This window comes from Telmatherina bonti (assembly GCF_933228915.1).
Source record: "Telmatherina bonti genome assembly, chromosome: 8".
Taxonomy (NCBI): Eukaryota; Metazoa; Chordata; class Actinopteri; order Atheriniformes; family Telmatherinidae; genus Telmatherina; species Telmatherina bonti.
In genome coordinates, this window is record NC_136626.1 from 13,569,221 (window position 1) to 13,589,601 (window position 20,381).

The window sequence follows — 20,381 nt, forward strand, 5'->3', positions numbered from 1 at the left end:
AAAAAGTATTTAAAGGGGGAGAAAGGTCTTGATTCATGAACCAGGAGGGGCTTCTGACTATAAATGTTTTCTGCTTTTATCGTTCCATCCATCACTGATGTCTCCAAATAGTTTCCTCTATGTGAGAGACTGTAGCTCCACGTGGAGGTAATAACTGCAGAAAATGACAGGAATGCAGGTGGACACACCTGCTGAGTGGAACCACAAGAAAGATGTTCAATTTTAGACTTAAATTAGAGGCTCTTATTTCAGTTCCACGTTGGTCATTAACCATTTAACTGCACTCAGTTTGACACGAGATGTGAATATTCAGTCTTCTCTTCTTTTATCCTGATTTTCTTCACCAGGCTGAGGAGAGCAGCTGCCATGCTGAAATGCTAATGTTTCTGCCAAAAAAAAACCTAATGATACATATTCAGGCTTCAGTTTGACTTCAGTTCAAGACTGCACAGATTTGTTCCTCATTTCTACATCTGTTCTGAGACAAAAGCTGTGAGAAGCAATGAACTCGGGATCAAGCTGAAAGCCGGAATTAGTTTTAATGAATATAATTAGTTAAGACGTTTAGTCGGATGGTCATCGTGGTTTTCTTCCAGATCAGCAGCAGTGTGAAGAGAAGATGGGACAGAAGTTTGCAGAGCGGTAGCAGAGTCTTTACCTTTGCTGTGGTTAGTCGGGGAAAGGTTGGGAAGCTTCCACAGCAGCCGTCGCTCCTCGGCATTCCTGCACAAGGAAACAAACGCTTAGTCGGGCCTGCCTTAATCTCAGGCCTCTGAAAGAGACATTTCAATAGGAGTGGGGTGTGGAAGTGGGGGGCCTTGAACCCTCCCAAAACAGAAGAGGGAAGAAAAATTAAAGAAACTCGAACATGTCATGATTAGGCCTGTCACAATAAGTTAATTGATCGCAAGATTAGAAATAAGTTGAAAAACGCCAAAATAAATGCAAAGATGAAATCATTTTAATTTGTTTTTCTTCATTCTTTTGTGAGAGTAAGCGGGTGACACATTTGTTTTGAGACAATATTAACTAAAAATGGCAAAACAACAAGATTCAATCTGCACTTAAAACACAACCATCATCGACAGTTTTCCCAGCTGGGAAAAGAAAGATCTTAATAAACAGGCTATCTTCGTCTTCCCGACAGTCCACGATCACTGGGGTGTTTAACCGACAGATAACCACAAACAGGACGGTGCAACATGGTGTGCACTCAGACAGCATGGTTGCTAAAGCCATGCTGCCCTTTAATATTGCTATAAAAAAAAAAAAGGCAACATTTTGAAAAACGTTGCAAACCTTTCACAGCCAGCATGAACTGCCTGGATGAACATACATGTTACAAACAGCAAATCCACAACTTGAAAAATGACACACTGAAGGACATTCAATTTTCCCAAACATGTCCCCTTATATGAGCTGGACCACAGACTGTAACTGTGTTACATGGTGTTTAGGGACCATATGTTCCAGATAACCACGTTGTCAAAGGAGAAATCCTGATTGTTTCAGCAGACTGGGGACTGGATGAGCATAAACTAGTCTGAACATCCAGTTAAATGTTCTTTAGAAATTAAAGCATGTTGATCTTTAAAAGGGTTCACTCGCATTATGATGGCTTTATTGTTATCTTAGTTGAAAATGGTCTTAAAATGACAACAATAACCGCTTAGCATAATATTATCGTTTATCGCAATAATTTCTGAGACAATTAATCGCATGGCAAAATTTGTTACCGCCAGGCCTAGTCATGATTATTTCCTTTCACTGCAAGCACAACGGATGCTCGGCTGTTCATGCTCTCCAGACGGCAGCAAGGAAATGTGTGGGGTTAAACAGTGACAGCTAAGACTGGTGCTGAAAAGGTAAAACCTGGCATTTTGTCAGGAGAAGTGGTAGATTTTCCCATCTAACACTAGATATTATTCTTATGATTGTCCACTGGACCATTAAAATTAAACATTGATAACTTGCCAGGACCAATATGGCAGCGCCATCACTGTACCGAGTCGGGCACCAGTCCAGGTATTTATGTCGATGTGGCCTCCTGCTGACCTCCCTCTCCCCAAACTACTCATCCTTCCACCGTTACATCACTGCTGCTCACCAGGAGGCGGGGGGCTGGCACTGCAGGTCTGTGGCGGTGTGGTCCAGAGGCAGCAGCACCTGGACAGCGGTTAGCTGGGTGGACGGTGCGGTGGCCGGACAGCAGTGATAATCCAGGGAGACTCGTGTAACTGTCCCACTCCGCTGACACTCAGCTGACAGCAGAAGTGGAGCCCGACCTGGGTCTTGAGATGATACCTGAGTAAACAGGAACCTCCACAATGAGAAGCTCTTTTTTTTGGCAAAAAGGATGGAATATTTGCTTTACAGGATGAAAACCTCCATTTCTGACCTGATACTTGAGCAGGCCTACGTTGTAGTACGAAGCCTGAGGGTTGAGCTCCGCCTCTCTCTGCAGGTGGAGCTGCAGAGCCTGCATGTTGAACCAGAAATCTCTGGTGTCCGGGTTGCTCTGAGACGGATCACTGCGGGATGCGGACACAGCACCATGAACACGACTCCTTACAGGAACAGAAAATGCTCGTAACACAACAACAGAGGGTTGAAACCTGTAAAGCAGCTTTTGATTGGGCAGGAAGTGATCGATCCTTGAGATGTTGACCAGCCTGAAGCTGAGCACGGGAACGTTGGGATTGCCTGTGAAAATCCGGGTTATTCCTGCTGGGAAGGACATCGTCAGGTCGCCTGTGATCTTCACGAGACAGCTAAACAGAAAATAAGCAAAAACAAACAAGCTGATTAACTTACTGTTGTTATAAATAATGTTTAGGAAAACAGGCAGCAGCACACTGACCGGTTGTGTTGTCCACCTTTGAAGTAAGCGTTGATATATTCAGTAATGGCTGCTGCTACTGGCCAGGCATCCTGTGTGCTGAGGGAAATGGGGCTGGGACCTCTGGACAGGTGCACTGCTTTGATGTAATGACAGAAACAAAACGTTCTGTAAGGTGTGTACATGGATGTAAACACCGGGAACGTGAACATGAGCCTCATCGCTGTGGAGCAACGCTTCATTTCATTTTTGAGTTTCCTTATGAGTTAAATAAAGATATAAATAAACAGTGTCTTTACTTTATGACTTATGATCAGTGACCTCTTTTTATTTTTTTAAATGAAACCGTATGAATATATTTTTTCGTCCAATCAGGTTCCAGGTATTACTGTCCACTTCCAGTGCAGGTTATAGTCCTGTACGTCACATCCAACCATGTTTATGTGGCTTACACTGTCTCTGTTGGAGGTCCTGATGCTGGAAAGGCAGCGGCGAGGCTTGTCCCACTCTGGCGGGACTGGATGCTCGGTTTGGCACAGCCCACTCGCCGTCTCTAGCCTGAGGCGCCCACTCACTGGGGCTGGAGGAGGAAGAGGAGGTGAGGGAAGGGCAGGGCTCCAGCATCGGGGATGAACACAGTGACCGGGACTGAAACACAGATGATGATGATGCCATTCCAGTCAAGGTTAACGTCCCGACTCGATCACTCTGCAAGAACTGAATGACGGATACTCACTCTATCACAGCCGCTGAGTCGACCTGAAGACCTCTTGGCCCGAGTCGCTCTCTGAGGAGCAGCTGCAACCACCTCAGCTGTGTCTTGTCTGAAGTTATGTTTGGACCCTTACAGAGGCAGAAACACAGTCACTCAACCTGACGGAGGTTGTGTTTATCGGTGACAAGCTGAAAACGAGAACACCGCCATGTTGGCGGCAAACGTGGTGTGTTCATCTGCATCTATTTGACTAAAAGATTAAACATTTTGTTGGTGTGTGAATGTTTTTTAGAGCTTTTCCTCTCTAGTGAGGAAGAACTGAATAAATCTCAGTTTCTATCACTTGTCTACGCAGTCTTCATCACATCAGAGAGAAGATTTGTTTTACCTGATGAAGATCATTGGGAAACTGGACATGAGTTGAAAGTAGTGAGCAGGGAAAATGAACTTGTGAAGGCAGGTTTTGGTAAACTGTGCTGCTCTGCCTGTTTCTTCTGCTAATGATGCTTTTCTCTTACATGGTACTGTACTGCATAAAGTTCAACTCAGTATGCTTGTTTTTTTTTTTAATCAAATGAAACCAATACTTTCCCATTATGTTTTGCACAACATGAAATTGATCCAATCTTTTTTTTTGTTTGTTTGTTTGGGACTACCTCAGCTGTGGTTCCAGGCGCACCAGGTTGATACTATAAGGTGAATGTTGGAACACTGCAGGGAGTTGATTGGTCAGAGTTGTAAATATGTCTCCATAGCTACACAACCTGACATAATTTCATGCTTCATGAAGTTCTTTGGAAGTTCTTTGGAAGTCCCGTGGTAAATAAATGATGGATATCTGAGCTCATGGATCCGTTAGCGTAACAAATGAAAACAGCTTTTTGACTGATTGCGAGTTTGGATTTCTACTGCCATTTGTTTCTCCTCTGATGACCAGCGCAGATGTTCACACACCTCTGAACTAAAAGCCAATCGCAGACTTAGTCAGAGCGACATCGACTCTTTACTCCTCTATAATCCTCATTTGTAACATCTGGTAAATCAACCATGAAGACACACAGTGAAGTTGTGGATTTCAATTGTGCTGCTGCTGCAGTTTCTCACTTGCTGCTTATAAAACCATCTGATCCCACCCACAGTGACCCACAGGGAGTGACATACTGAGTCGTACCGTGTGGTGTGGTTTCCTATCATGTCATGGAAAAGTATCACAGGTGAGGAATTGACCATCCACCTTTCCTCTGTCTGAGTTTGGTCTAAATCAGAGGAAAAAGTAGAGCGTGCATCGATATTACAAGCTGCCTTCTTTCACCTTTTCTCTACTTTATAAAAGGCAGAACTGATCAAGAGGCTTCTTAACAACCAGAAGCTGTCTGACTGGACTGGACATGAGAAGCATGTCCAGCAACTGGAGTTAGAGCAGAAGTGCTCTCCTTGTGTTTTGCTTTTCAGTGCTTAACGGCCACACCGCCATGAAAGAGAAGAAATGTGCTGAAACAGACAGGAGAGGAATTCATTTCGTACCCTTGTTGGAGCCGATGCTGCAGCTTATCTGAGAGTTCAGATCCAGACAGTCCTGATCTTTGTCTGTTGAGAAACACAGATCCTCCTGAGGTCCTGAGTGCCTCGTAAGGGGAGGAGCGTTCCTGCGTGGCTCGCTCTCTGACGATCGATGTTTTCTCCTCTCCCCTCCACCTCCTCCATCACCTTTCCCCCCTACCTCCTGTATTCTGGAGCTGACACCTTCACTAAAAGGATTGTGGACAGAGTTCCAGTGCGCCATCTCCTTCTTTGGCTGAGATGAAGGCAAAGAGCTGGAAGTGGCGTCGAGACCCAGCCTGCTGCTGTTGGCGGAGCTGCTGCCGCTGTGTGATGGCATCCCCCCCGCCGCCGCCGCCGCCGCCAGGGACGACTGGTGTGTCGGACTGCCGATCATCGTGATGGCAAAAGGGTCATCGGAAGAGACAGGAGGCGGGAGGCTGCGGTCTCGCTTCCTTTCTCGTTCTCTTTCTTTCCGACTGGAGGAGGACGATGACGAAGAAGAGGAAGGGGGCGGAAGGGTTTTGTTGTCGATGAGAGAGACAGAAAATGGGTCGCCACGTTTTTCCTTTCCCCTGCCTTCCTGCGATGGGCGAGGCGGCGGGCGTGCCCAGGCGTCAGACAGATTTAGCGTCTCCTGGGTAACGGTCCTCTCAAAGGCAGCGAGGAAGGGGTCTTCAGGTGGGATGTGTTTGCAGTTCCACACTGACGACTCCATCTCGCGTGGCTGGAGGGACTGAGAGAAAGCAGGGAACCGCACTGATGACGTGTCCATGTCTGAGGGGACACGAGATGGACGTGATGAGGCGACTGACCACATGTTGGTGGGGTCCCCCTGCGGGTTAGGGCTGCGTCCAGGTGGAGGGTCATGGAAAACAGAGAGGAAAGGGTCCGCCGGTCGAACTAGCGTTTGTGTATGTTCTTTACTCTGCGACACGGGAGGCCAAGCTGCCCAACCCACTGGCTCAGGAGAGGGTCCAAAGGGCTGATGGGAAGGTGAGTCCAGGCCGGAGTCTTCAACGTTCTCAGGTGATGAGGAGTCAGATGAGAAGGCAGCATCTGACACACAACACACACACACACATCAAACAAAATCAGATTATGTTGTCATCATGAGAAGAATCAAAAACAGCTGCAAAGTTTTCAGAGCAAAGAGGAAAAACAAGTAAAAGCATTTCTGACAGGAAAGTCCAGGTGAGAAAGAAACAGAAAAGAGAGAGGGTTGTTGCCTTTGAAAAAAGTGAGTCTCATTAAATCCCACTTACAACCAGAGCCCACCTCATCAACAAGTCTAAGCCCCGTCGGCCTCTGGCTGTGATGACATCATACAGGTCGTCTCTTTCAACATGTAAAAGCTCAATTTGTGGATCCTTTTGCAGAGACAATAACTCCACCACAGAGCTCGGAGTGAATAAAGTGGTTTGTAGAAATCTGATGAGCTTTGGGATGAAAAGGGTCGAAGGCTCCTCCATTAATGTGACCTCAGCTTGAATGGTTTGAGCATCCCATTCAGTTTTTCAAGTCAAGACTTAACACTAACTTCCTCATTACTTTCAGATTTCTCCATTAGTCAACACACAGATTAATCTCTTCCACTCTCCCTAGTTTTACTAAATCTAACATTTTATACCTCAGAACATGTTTATGTCCAGCTGCTGGTATCAATATGAAAATATTGATAGCTCATCTGTTTTACTTGTTATTACTGAGCGCTCAGGATTGCTTTGTAAGCCCTGGGTCTTGCCTGTCAGGCTGTAGTTGAGAGCAGTGTGCAGCTTAAAGAAACTTTGCAGATTTTCTTTGGGGCTTCTTTGCATTTGTGTTTATTGTACGTCTCCAAACTGTGACAACCACAGGATTTTAGGGCATCCATGGTTTGGACGGGGGACATGCACCATATTTGGCCATTTAAAAACGACTTGCTAGTTGGCGTTCTGTTTGTAGATGTAATGGGTTGGGGATTTCTGTGCCAAAAGTATTTGTTTTCAGGTCAGTGTGAGCAGAGTGTAAAAAACATGGACAGAGCTTCTGTGACGTCACCAGTAGGTTTCTGAAAAGCTGAAGTGGAGATCATGGGGGGGGGGGGTTCCTCCCGTTGCCATCATGGCAGCATCGCGCATGCGGTAAATACAAAAATGGGCAAAGAAGTAGAGCAGAGAGGGGGGGTTATGAGTGCGGGGGTAGATGGCTGACATCTATCAAACTCCACTTGCCTACAGCTAATAGCTAACAGAGATAACTCGAAGCTAACCAGCTAACAGAGGTAGGCGGGCTAAAGTTAAGGACATCAGGTACCCATCAATCAAAAGGACACGCCCCCAATTATGCAGAATTTTGAGATTAAATTACGTCTAAACAGAAAGTTGCAAAATAAAAAAACTGTCCACACAGTTGTCATGAACGTAAACACAACCTATTAAACACAAAATGCTTTTTTTGTGCCAGACTGTAAACATGTTTATTTCTGCTGTGAAGTTGGTCTTTTTAACGCGAGACTCTATGAGGATTTGCTTTGTTTTGGAGCCTCTAGTGGATGAAGGGCTGCTTGGAGCAGACACTTCTTTGAGCCCCAGAAATGCATGATCCATATTTTTATTAGTACTGAAGGGTTCCTAATAAGTTATCTGTAGAACTGATGTTTCATTTTCACCACAAACCTTAACTGAGGGTAACTGTGTTGTTTTTCTTAATGAAATCTTGCAAAAAGCAGCTGTTGGAAGTGATTAAATAACATTTTTCATGGATTCTATAGGCGTGTTAATGAAGGCTACATTCCACTTAGAAGAGGAACCGCGTCTCTGCGTGATATAACCATAGACTGTATATAAAGAGATGGACGTAGCCTCCGTGACGTCACCCGTAGGTTTCTGAAGAGCTAAATTGAAGCTCGGTGGGCGGCTCCAACCATCGCCATCTTGGCAGAGGCATGCGTGTCGTCTCGCCCGGAAAATAAAAATATGGGCAAAGAGGTGGAGCTGAGAGAGGGGTTCCTGGTGGATGATTGACATCGAGCAAACTCCAAGCTGCCTGTAGCTAAACGCTAACCGAGCTAACCCAGAGATAACAGGAGCTAACCAGCTAAAGGAGGTAAGTCGCGTTGTTAACCGGCTAAAAACCGCGGTTGTTCTGCGTTTTTCTTACTTTAAGCGGGAGATCGGATACCTGTCAATCAAAAGGACACGCCCCAAGGTATGCTGAATTTATTAAATTATTATTAAAATACTTTTAAACGGGTGAGTTGTAAAAATTTCACTCCCCCCACACTTGTCATGAAGGTAAACACAACCTATTAAACCGAAAATGGATTTTTGTTGCAGGCTGTAAACATGTTTATTTCTGCTGTGAAGTTGGTCTTTTTAACATGGGAGTCTATGGGGATTTGCTCTGTTTTTGGAGCCCCTAGTGGATGAATGGGGAACTGCAGTTTTATGTATTTCCGCATAGGCTTTACTTGTAGCCGCTGGAGGTTGCCACCTGGTTGAACCATTGTGTTGGCTTCCAGGGATACCTAATGTAACTGAGCTCTCATTAATTCCTTGTATGCTTTGATTATATTAATGTCGTATATTAATGACAAGATGAGAAGAGAAAAAAAAAGCTTCCTTACATTCAGAAGCACCAAATTTGTTCTGCTCTCTGAGCTGTTCACGGCTGTCAAAACTTTTGGACTTGAAGGCCGACTCCAGCGGTGGTCCAAACAGACTGTCTGAACCCGATGCAGTCGAACTCAACCTGACAAAGAAACAAAAAAGTCAAAAGAAGCAGAGTAATGAAGAAAAGGAAGAAAAGCCAGAACTGGTGTTACTGAGAGATGAAGAAACTGAGGGACTGCCACAAATAAAGGAAGACTGAGTGTGCAGAATATGAAAGGAGAGACCGCGGCAAACTGTGCTTTTCTTCTCATTCCTGTGGAGCATCTCTGTAAAAGTAAGAAAGCACTAAAACTGTGTGCGGGAAAGCTGGAAAAAAATTATGCATTATGATCATGAGTTTCTGCAGGGACTGATCTACCATTATGCATTTCTAATTCAGGTGGTCAGAAGTGACTAAACGTGATGTTTATAAGTCTAAACTTTTCTACATTGTGCAGAAGAATGCTGGTGAAGCCCTGAATTTGTATTTGAATATTAGACAAATATGCAATAACTAGGAAGAAATGATTCATGGACTTTTGCTCCGATTAGATTCCACGTACGGTATTTTCATCCACATAGCTGAAGTGTCACTGCTGCTAATCTAACTTGTTCCTTGACATCAGCTCAAATCAAAATAACAAAGCTGGTGGTTGTTTGACACACAAAGGGACAAAATAACAGGGTCATTTTAAATAAATCAAGCATGGCAGCAGCTGGCAGACTGCAGCACTTAAAACTGCTGAAGATGTCTGATGACACAGTCTCGTCGCCACGTTGGCTTCTGTCCGCCTCAGAGACAGATTCAAAAAGTGCGAAGGAGCATATTCATCTCACCTGCTGTGATCAGGGCTGGATGTGGACCTGTGTAGGCCCTCCTGCTCTCCATCTGCAAAGAGACAACACACACTCCCAGTGAGATGCAGTGACTCACTGCAGAGGATATTCTCTAATCAGGACTAATCAGCAGCACGGTGTTCTTCATCAGAGAGCTGAAAGGAGGCAGGACGGGGTGAGGTAAAATGACATGAGGGAAAACCCATCAGCCAATACCTTCTCTGTGATAAATACCAGCAATCAGTCAGATCTCACTGAGCTCCGCCAAGCGCTCCTCTCAGTGCAGACTAGCCGCTTTAATCAGAAGCTGCACATTAATCCTGCTGCGTCTGGGTTGAAGAGGAAACGACTCCCTGCTGCCAGACGGCAGCAGGTTGTAACTTCCCACTCCAGCAGCCCAAGCTGCTGACAACCAACATATATGTTGGTGATGAAACAGCAACCCCACGAGCAGACGGCTCCTGCAAGGTGCCGCTGAGGAAATATGACATGTAGAGGAAAACATGGGGACTGAGACGACTGGAGGCATCACTGAGAAATGGTTTTTATTACACGACAAGCTATTTCAGATGAAAGTCAGAAACAACTTTGATCATTGTAGTTAATCGTTATACTATTAAGTGTGATTTACAGTTTTTGCTCATTTAGTTAGTTTTTCAACATCTTCGTCCAACAGCTTTTTTTGTTTCAAGCCAGACAAAAGATGCTCCTTTTTATACAGATAGTCCAATGACTGAAGTTATGCATCTGGAAATGACCAGTCAGCACCAGTAAACCATGAAAAGTAGCGGAAAAAAATGAAAGCTATGAGGAAATGAGGATGAAAATGTTGCTGTTGCCGCCACTGATGTGAAAGTAAACAGTCCTCATGTCGCCGGCTGTCCCATCAGAAAAAAGAATGCACAATTGATATTGTGTTTACTGATCAGAGCTAGAGCTGATAAATACCAGTAAATGCTGCAGAACACACCTTCCAACTGGAGTTACGGATACTGTACAGGAAGTAATTATTATCACAGGTCTGGTAGAGATGACTAACTCACCTCTGTGAGAGGCAGCCTCACTGTCTTCTGACAGACGTCCTGCAGTACTGGAGTTTCCTTCAGCGACAAGAGAAGATTTTCTCATCCACTCAGAGGAGTGAAGTCAGAGATCCGTTGTGTATAATTTGTGTTGTGTGTGTGACGGAAAGGACATTTGTTGTGTGTTAATAAAGGCTGAACTGAACTTACTGGAAAGATGCCGCTTTGCTGATACCTAAAAATCAAGACAATGAGACATAATCTAGGATTAATTCTATATTGTTTCAGTCCAGCACGATAAATAATCACAGAAAAGACAAACCAAACAAGCATAAGCTCCACTCTGATAATGACAAGGATCAGAATAGTAGGGCTTGTATGCCTTTATGGCATTTTATAAAGCTGCTCTGTATAATGTGTAAACACTAACAGCAGATGCAAAAGAACGTGGAACAACCTGCTGCCGAGCTCTGTTGGGCGGCAGAGTGAGCGCCCCCACCGTGGCCTTCAGCTCCTTCTCTGTGGCGACCGAACTGCTGCGATTGCTGCTGGCGACCGGTCGGATCTGGATGTGGAACTTTTTGGGCTCCTCGTCATCAAAGTCTGAATCGCTGGAGTAAAAGTTGTTTTCCTTCTCAGAGCAACGTACGAGGAAGGAGAGTCAAGGAAGACAAACTGCAAATGGAGCTGAGAAGTGATGTTTGGTAAATGCTTTTTGACGAAGGAAAAAGTAAAAAGATGCTTTTTGTTCATAAAAATAAAAAAAAATCAGGTGAATTTTACTTGAGATTTTCCATAAATATATATTTAAGAAAACAAAACACAACAGAAAATCCTGTGTAAACAACAACTCAGAGTGAACAGAGAAACAGCAACGAGGCAGAAGCGCAGACTTTGTGTGCAGAAAGAAGCAAGCACAGTTTCCTGCTGTGGAGCCGTTACTTCCGGCTGCACGTTCACCTACAAAAAGAAAAGTCATTGCAGCTTCTTTTTTTTTTCTCTGTGGACTGACTCAGCAGTATGTCTATGCTGTGCGCATTTTGAGGGTATTTGATGAATGTGCTCTGCCTGAAAAGGCTGGAAGCTCATTGAGAGGACAACAAAGCCAGGAAGAGTCCTGCATCTCTCAGGGGAGCGCGCCAACGCTGACAAATGAATCAGAGCTGCAGTCGGGACAGCATATTCAAGCATCAACTTAGCCGGTGAACTGCAGGCAGTTTAGTTCAGTCTGGTTTTACCTCGACTCCAATTAATGAAGGAAATTTATTTAACAACTTGCACCAGCTTTTTACAGCATGGCTCTGCAATTACTGACCTCCAGACTGCAGGAAATGAAGTGATTACACCTCTCAGCCAGGATGGTCTGAATGACACTCCATTCATCACATCTTCCTCTGCTTTAGGCCTCTTTAGAGGAGTCTATTCATCACACTCATGAAGTTTAATATTTTACACAGTCTGTCACACAACAGACTCACTTTTATGAACATCTAAAGTTTTGAAGGATTAAAGGAGAAAAGATGTGCTGCATTTGAGGGCAACTATAATAAATACTATCAGAGATTTCTGACCTCCAGGCTCCTTTTCATTCTTCAGATGGTTTATTTACCTCCGTGTGGATGTCGGTTACTAGAGATGGCTGACTAACCAAAGCAAAAGCCTGAAGAGTGGAACGACTTGGAGGACAGCCGCTCTATAAAAGCATCTTTGCCCTCCATCTTTAAAGCACAATGACGTGCTCTTCATTCAGGTTTGGGACTGACGGCAGGTCTCTGCCTTGATCCTGAAAACATCCCACAGGGCAACATCTTTAAGACGTCGGGACAAACTGAAACTCTCCATCAGCAACTGCTGCAGCTCAATACTTTTCTAGTGTCCAAACTGAACATGCTGGAAGAACAGAGAAAAGGATATCATTCTGAGTACTGTCAGCTCGGATGACAAATCCCTCGTCGTCCACTTCCAGCGGCGAGTTCTGTGTGAAAGGGAAGAGAACAAGAGGGACTCAGACAGCAGCTGTGTCCGTCACACACACACACACACACAGACAAATGCAGTGACACACACAGGTGTTCTGTCATACAGCATGACTCAGCACTCGCTGCTAGCTTTCTTATCTGCTATTATCTTAGCACACACTGATCATCATGACCGAGACTCAGAGACCAACTTCTGTGACAGTTTCACTGTAAACATTGTTTTAATAACATCTGACTAAACAGTTTAATAAAACCATGATTTCAGCTAAAGATAATATGTTATTATTTATCACTACTATTGTTTTATATTATATCATGGTCAGTGATAATTCTAGTGCCAACTGGCGTGCATTATTATAACATACATGCACACGTAGTTCGGCGAGTTAAATCACTGTTATATCACTCCATTGTGGTTGTAACCGTAGCAACGCGTTAACCAATGGATTCACATCAGCAGGCTTTTGGCAGGTGAAGGGAGAAACGTGTTGTAGCGTGACATCGGTTGTTTAGCATAAAAAGTACATTGAGTCCAACATAAAATAGTTTCTAAAGTTCAGCATATTTAGCAAGTTCTGTAAAAAACAAAACATAAAATAAATAAATACACGTATAAATAAATAAATATTTGTTATAAAATCTTTACTGTGTGGGACCATGGTATAAGCTGACTAAACAAGTACATTACACGTTGTGTGTTGTGGTGTTCTAGACTCGATGTTGTACATTAAAACTGTGAAATGCACGGCTCCTTACATCCTATTCTGTAATATTAGATAATGCAAAATGAGACAAACCAGAAAAAAAATCAAGCTGACAGGGATCTAAAGTGTTACTGAAGAGAATATTTCCTCACATTTCCTCTGAGAAAAAGTAATTAGTTACTGAGAAACAATGACCATAAAATTAAAAGTACTGTTTTCTGCCACTGATTGACTCTGAATGTTATTTAAATATTCCAGGAATCTTAATTCTCTAAATGTTAGCATGAGGAAAAAAACAACAGTGGGAAAGCCTTTCCTATCCATCATGAAGAGGGTTTGGATGAAAGAACTTGATGTGATTTTTCAGAAAATCTGCTGAAAAACAAATTTCCCCTGAAAACTGAACGTGCTGAGAGCCTGTGGAGAAGAAACTACATTTATTTCCATGTATTTTGGTCGGGTATGGGATTGGAAAAAAGCAACAATTCCCAACTCGCTTGACACTATATGTGGGCCTGAGTTCACAGACAGTGAAAGGGATTATTAATAAATATTTCCTCAGAGTTTTACTGATAGTTGGTAGGAAACAGGTGTTTCTATAATTGGAGACTCGCTTAACGTGAAGGAAAATTCATTTTGATGCAAAATGTGGACATTTGAATCACAAATTACTACGGCATTAGAAATCAGATCAGCTCCTAAGCAGTTCAAATACAACTTAATTCCTTACACTCATTTCTTGCATTTTATCCTATCTATTTTAGATTTTTTTTGGTCTGAAATTACTTTTATTTCATTTTATTGTATTTTTAATGCTTCTTCACCTTGCTGTAGTGTGATTCTCTCACATATGAAATGTGCTTTATGAATAAACTTGACTCACACAAGCATTAATGACTAAAACTGCCTCTGTACCATACAAACAATTCCACTTTAAACAAGCACATGTTGTTGAAGGAGTCTCATTCTGAAATCTTCCTAAATGACAACACAAGTGTGAAATAAAGTCCAGAGGAGACATATCTAACTTTATTTTTGCTCTTTATTGCTGCGTTTTATGCCTTCTTTGTACCACTGTAATGCTTTTGAGATTGTATGTAAAACACTTTGAACTGTCCTGTACATAAAATGTGCTGTACAAATAAACTTGTCTTTACAGAGACGCCACATAAACCACCAAAGCAGTTTTCCATGATTGTGCATTTACTGGTAGCAACAAAGTGATGTTTTTGTCCTTTGAAACTATCACAAGCTATATTTAGGTAACTGAGACACACTGACAGTGTATACTTGTGGTTCAAATCAACAACAACAATCCTGTCTTCACACTGACCCTTGCAGACTACCAGGACTGCAGACACTATTTTGACTGGGATGTTAAGTACCAGTAAAAAAAAAAAAAAAGAGAGAGAGAAGTGTTTCAGATCTGTTCCAAGTCTGACTGGAAGCAAATCTCATGAACACAAACCAGGCATCTGTAAACACAAAGAAGCAGCAATAATGGCACGAACTATGACTCAGCTAATTGCTTTGCAGCCAGTCCAGATGCAACTTATGTCATTTTTTGTTTCTGGACTGATTGATCATTTAGACACTGAAAGTGAAGGAAATAAAAGCTGCTTTGAAATGAGAAACTTAAAGCCGTTGCTGTATAAAAATAGAAACAGGAGCGTCTGTGTGACCGTCTGTTTACTCTTTGCTTCCTCGTCAATGTGTTAGATGGTTTTCTGGAAGCATCAAAAGCCCTTTCACACACAAACACACATCTGTCACTTACAAAATTACATACACAAACACATCCTCTCTGCCTCATGTGTAGCTGTGCGTGTCCCCTGTGCCAGAAGGATCAGCTCTTCTCAGAAGCACAGGAATAAACCTGGGAAACCCCACACCCTCTGTAACGTCATTATCACACACTCATGATCCCTCGCTTCCCCCCAACACACAGAAACACACTGTTTTCATAGAGCAGGAGCCTTCATATTCCCAGTGTCTGCAGGGCTATCTGGAGATTCAGGACATGGACGGGGCTGATAATTGAGTCTGTGGTTCCTGAGCTGCAGCAGTCTGAGTGTGAATATGTCAAATACTCACCAGAGTTTCTGTCACAGCTGCATCTCTGCAGGAGAGGAAAGAAAAAACTACATTATTTTCATCATTCAGTGCTAACGTAGACTGACGCCAGCAGCAAGGAGCAGAAATCCCAGTTCAGTTTTGGTGTTAATGCGCATACTTACGTAGAGTCTGGCTCCTTGTCCCTCTTGCCAAGGCCGGGAAGTCTGAAGGCTTTTGCTCGGCTCTTTTTCCCTCCTTCAGGAGCCAAAGCCGCCATGTAGTCCTCAAACCCAACTAGCGCTGCCGACACCAACACACACACACTTTCCCATTATAAATGATTCACCCTCTACACTGGTGGTTTAAATGTGGTGCCAGCATGCTTCTGTTGTTACACGCTGCTGTAGATACGTGTTTATTCTTTTATTTCCTTTCACCGGGACACAACATGCTCGCTGTACCTGGCCTGTCTTTCCCCGTGCCCTTCTGCTCAGCAAATTTCTGAATGAGGTTATCGACGCCGATGTTTTCCACATTCTGCTTGAATTCCTCGTGGACCTGCGAGGAGAGCAGAGCAATTTATCTCGACTTCCAGACTGTCGCATGTCTGAAAGAACATCTTGTTTGTCAATGACGATACATGATAAACTACAACTAATCATGTGTCTGCTGCTGCAGTTGTTGCAAGTCTTTCAGTTATGACTAAAAATAACAAGAGGAAAGAATAAAACTCATTATTTTTATTTATTAGTTAGTTATTTTATTTTAAATTTTTTTAAATAATGTTAAAAAAAAAAAAAAAAGAAAAGAAAAGAACTTTTAACACTGTTCTGGATAAATATTTCCTCTGGACAAGATGCTCAGACATCTGCACTGAATTCCAGATCGGCTGCAACATACCTGTCCCACCTGGACGTGGGTGTCCTCTATGGAGTGAGAGTAACCTTTGATCAGCTGTTTCATCTGCCGCAGATGAGCCTCCTCGATCTCCTGAAACTTCTGCTCCAACAAACACATTCACACAGATACAGAACCCAGCTTTAAAACGTTCATCTTCCTTTTTCATCTTCATTTAAACGTCAGTTCACAACATCTCTGTCAAAGATCGACCCTCCATAGACTGGAAGTCTCTGAGATTCGTGGTGAACAAACAATAACATCAGAGTATCTGCTTTAAAACACACCGTTTCAGTAGTGTTGAGCGCTTTGATTTTTTTTTTTTACTTTACCAGAAATCCACATTTCAAAAAACAAACAAACAAAAAAAAAAACCAAGTTGTTTTCTTTTCTTTTCTTTTTTTAATCGAAACTTGGTTTTGCTTTTGTTTCTGGGTGTATCATGGGCTGATGCACTCGAGCCACCAGAGGCCAGTGAAACTGGAACTTTATACTCCCCTTGTAAGCTGTAAAAGAAAAAGAAAAAGAGAGAGATAGAGAAAAAAGAGTTAAGCTGCATGGAGGCAGCGAGCCAACAGAGGAGGAACTGAACTGCCAGGTCATTAAATCAGTAATAATTTGAGAGGAGTTTGTATTTAGGTTTGACTCTTTAGTTCAGCTCATTTGTCGCTTTAGGAGGAACTGCTTTAATATCATGTTACTGGCTTTTGTTGGAGAAGCGAGGCATCAAGTGGAAGCTTTGTCAACCTCTTTTCTCCACTTATTCAGTCAAATTAGAGCATATAGAAAATATAAAAAACAGTCTGCTGTCTTAACATGCACCAGTACTCTCATTTAAATATGCCCCACTGCTATTACTCATTGTTAATAAACAAAATAAATATATTAATAAATCAATAAATGAAAAAAATAAATATCCCCCACTGCTATTACTCATTGTTAATGAACAAAATAAATATATAAATAAATAAATAAATGAAAAAAATAAATATCCCCCACTGATATTACTCATTGTTAATAAAAAAAAAAAAGAATGAAAATAAATAAATAAATGAATAAATGAAAAAATAAATTAATAAATAAATCTGCCCCATTGCTATTACTACATGTTAATAAATGAAAAATAAACAAATTAATGAAAAATTAAATAAATAATCACTGCTATTATTCCATGTTTTACTAAAATATGTAAAACACCTTTATTCTGTGCTAGGATCACTTTTCACAGATGCTTTTACACCTGACCGTTCTGATGTGATCTGAACCGACTGTGGTGAATATGACCCTTTTAGTTCAGCGTTTTTTATTGTCTATTGAACTGGACTAAATTGCACATTAACTGGCTTATATGGAGAGTTTACTTTCCAATGGATTCAAGTGAAGTGCAATAATGGCAACAAAGATGAGTGCCTTTTTTCCACAAAACGTGGTTTTAATGAGGGTTTGAAATGAAGCTCAACTTAGAACCAGTTCCTTATGTATCAAAAACCAAGTTTCTTGCTGAAACCATGAAACACTGCTCCAGTATCACCAAACCAGAGCAAAGAAGCACTCACATCACAGGCTGGGGACACGGCTATGCTGACCATGTATGGAACATGAACACCAACATTTGTTTTATTGGGGGTTGTGAGAACCACTGCAGACAGACGCTTGTTTGCAGTACCTACCTCACAATTCTTGCTATAAAATAGTTTCTCCAGCATAATATCTCCCATTTCATTTGCTTGCATGAACACAAACTTTGGAGACCAAGAACTGGACTAAACTTTCCACATGTTCTCCAGAACATCTCAGCAATTTAATCTTCATGTCCTCATGGTAAAGTTACATGTCTGTAGCTATTAGTTTGGTTATAAAGGGGCAGTTTGATCATGAAACAAGCATAAAAAAAACTGATTTTTATTTCTGTATTGGAATAAAAAAAACGAGATCAAGGGTCTATTGATTTGATCTCTTCTAATCAAACGGAAAACGCCTTGTTCTGACACCTACAGTTTTCTTTCACCTTCAACCATGTGGTTCATTATAATCTCCCTGGTACCACAAACTCCTGCATAATTATGGCCAAACCTTCCCCTTCAGAGCTATTACAAGAGATAATTGGTCACGAGGATTTCATTCATCAAATGTAAAACACAGAAGTCTTCATTGGGTTTGTTGAAGATTTCCATGGAAACAGCAGTAGTCGCCATGGAAGCATGACGGCAGTGATTAAAGGAAATTAATGTGTGCAAGTGGGTGTTTAGAAGTTGGGGGTCGAGGTTTCCTTTTTTGGGGATGGCAAGACCTATAATAATAAAAGATAGAATAACATCAAGAGCAAGTCAGGGAGCTTCGCATGAATATAAAGCCTGCAAGAGGGAGGAATAAATAAAATCCCACATCAGATGGTCGGAGTGAAAGATATAAAGTGGCTCTTGGCCCAGTTGGAGCTGACCTGGGCGGACTCGCTCATCCTCTGCTCAAACTCTCCTCCCACACGGTTGTACTTCTCGATGCACAACGCAAATGACTCGGCAGCTTTCTTAGACTTCAGCTCCGCCTAGTGAGAAGAAAAGGAAGAAGATTATTGTATTAAATCCACTAACTCATTCACAAACCTAAAATAAAAATGAATTATTTATATATACTAGACAAGATAAATTCTGTCTCAGTTGCACAGCAGGAATAATTCTCAATCTTTACTAATAAAATATACATAAAAATTATAAATATGTAAAAGTTTGACGCAATTTAAATCAGACTTGAGACACCCTGACAGCCTTTTCTGCTTTAACTTCTTCAGCATTGATATGTTTCATGGTGAAAAGGTTCCAAACATGATGAGTTACGGGACATCTCTGGACAAAAATATAATCTGAATACATCTGGACTAAATAACCTTATTTTATTCAGCATGATTGATGACTGTAAATAAAGATAATGGTGGATATCTCATTCACAGAAATTATGTCAGAATGCCATTTCTCACAAACATGAAAAAGTTTTTTTAAAAGCATGTTTGAAATGATTCATTTTAAGGCAATAATTTTACTTTAAATTGTCTTTCGATTCCCAGGTCAGCGCAACATGCTGCAATAGCTACTTTAAACTTATTTAGCTTTTTCCAATGTCTGCTCAAAGCAACAGATTTATTTTGCACAAAACTCAACAAAAACCCATAAATGTTCAAATATGAGATTACATTACAACTATACTCCCCCTTTTTGGCCAACGACTGAGTTAATTCATAATAATGATTAACTGTTAAGGAAAAAAAGAGATGTAGCAAATAGTTTTTGCTGGTATGTTATGTCTGCAATGTCATCCCGTGTCTGTGGGACATGTCATTCTGGAAGTAAATAATAACCAATAAGTAGGTAATTTAATAGTACTGAGACACAAGCATAGATGACAAATGTGAGCATGTCTTGCTTCTCTGCTTCCTCTAAACAAAGCCTTGATTTTGTTTCATGAGATCTGGATTAAAGTAAAACTGCCAAAAAAAAGGAACCTTTTCCACTTCTTTCTGTGGTGCTCCCTCCTTCCTGAGCCGATCCAGCTCCAGACATTTGGCATGGTAGCCGTCCTTTGACTTCTGGAGGTGACCGCTCTGAACCTGCAGCGCCTGCACTGCTTCCACCGTCCCCACCATCTCCTCTTTCGTCTGGGTGATAATACGCATGCAGGAAAAGAGTTCTCATGGGCAAACGGTGCACATCATCTTTGTATTTGATACTTTCGAGTCGCATGCAGCATTCACCATGAAGGAGAAGGCACTAATTAGATTTTCTGGGAGATAAATTAGATCATAAAGAAGGAGTGTCGGTGCAGGGCAGTAATGGGATACTATACTGCATCCTCACACAGAAACACAGACAACAGCCGGTTGTTTTCTGAAAGGATATGTTTTCCTCTCATACACTTACTTTGCGGTGAATTTTAACCTGCTCGTCTGCGTACTTGTTGATGTCACGGATTAGATCGTTCATCTTTTTCATCAGCTCGAGGTGGCAGAGGGCCAGTTTGTCTGAGGACACCCTGAACACATCCCACATGGGTGCAAAAGTCCTGACAAATACACAGATGAGCAAGAAAACAAGTAAGACTGGGTAAAATTTTATCCAGCAACCAAAGGTGTTAAATGATTAGACAGTAACTTTGATAGTCTGATATCCTG

At 42.1% G+C, this 20,381-nt stretch overlaps 1 protein-coding gene across 3 annotated transcripts in view; it reads right to left on the minus strand.

The window, feature by feature from the left end:
- fcho1 (FCH and mu domain containing endocytic adaptor 1) overlaps window positions 1–20,381 on the minus strand; it is a 56,898-nt gene that overhangs the window by 2,834 nt on the left and 33,683 nt on the right. For 2 of the 3 annotated variants that reach the window (XM_079244822.1, XM_079244823.1), the window contains 21 exons: window positions 20,131–20,272; window positions 19,716–19,868; window positions 18,660–18,764; window positions 16,223–16,321; window positions 15,784–15,880; window positions 15,505–15,622; window positions 15,362–15,386; window positions 12,499–12,559; window positions 11,042–11,229; window positions 10,795–10,819; window positions 10,606–10,662; window positions 9,563–9,614; window positions 8,701–8,825; window positions 5,079–6,152; window positions 3,576–3,682; window positions 3,292–3,487; window positions 2,861–2,978; window positions 2,616–2,771; window positions 2,399–2,531; window positions 2,108–2,304; window positions 659–723 (listed from right to left, as the gene is read on the minus strand). In XM_079244822.1, the coding sequence (XP_079100948.1) occupies window positions 659–723; window positions 2,108–2,304; window positions 2,399–2,531; window positions 2,616–2,771; window positions 2,861–2,978; window positions 3,292–3,487; window positions 3,576–3,682; window positions 5,079–6,152; window positions 8,701–8,825; window positions 9,563–9,614; window positions 10,606–10,662; window positions 10,795–10,819; window positions 11,042–11,229; window positions 12,499–12,559; window positions 15,362–15,386; window positions 15,505–15,622; window positions 15,784–15,880; window positions 16,223–16,321; window positions 18,660–18,764; window positions 19,716–19,868; window positions 20,131–20,272 (3,293 nt within the window). The remainder of the gene's footprint in view (window positions 1–658; window positions 724–2,107; window positions 2,305–2,398; window positions 2,532–2,615; window positions 2,772–2,860; window positions 2,979–3,291; window positions 3,488–3,575; window positions 3,683–5,078; window positions 6,153–8,700; window positions 8,826–9,562; window positions 9,615–10,605; window positions 10,663–10,794; window positions 10,820–11,041; window positions 11,230–12,498; window positions 12,560–15,361; window positions 15,387–15,504; window positions 15,623–15,783; window positions 15,881–16,222; window positions 16,322–18,659; window positions 18,765–19,715; window positions 19,869–20,130; window positions 20,273–20,381) is intronic. The other variant, XM_079244824.1, reaches the window with a different exon arrangement.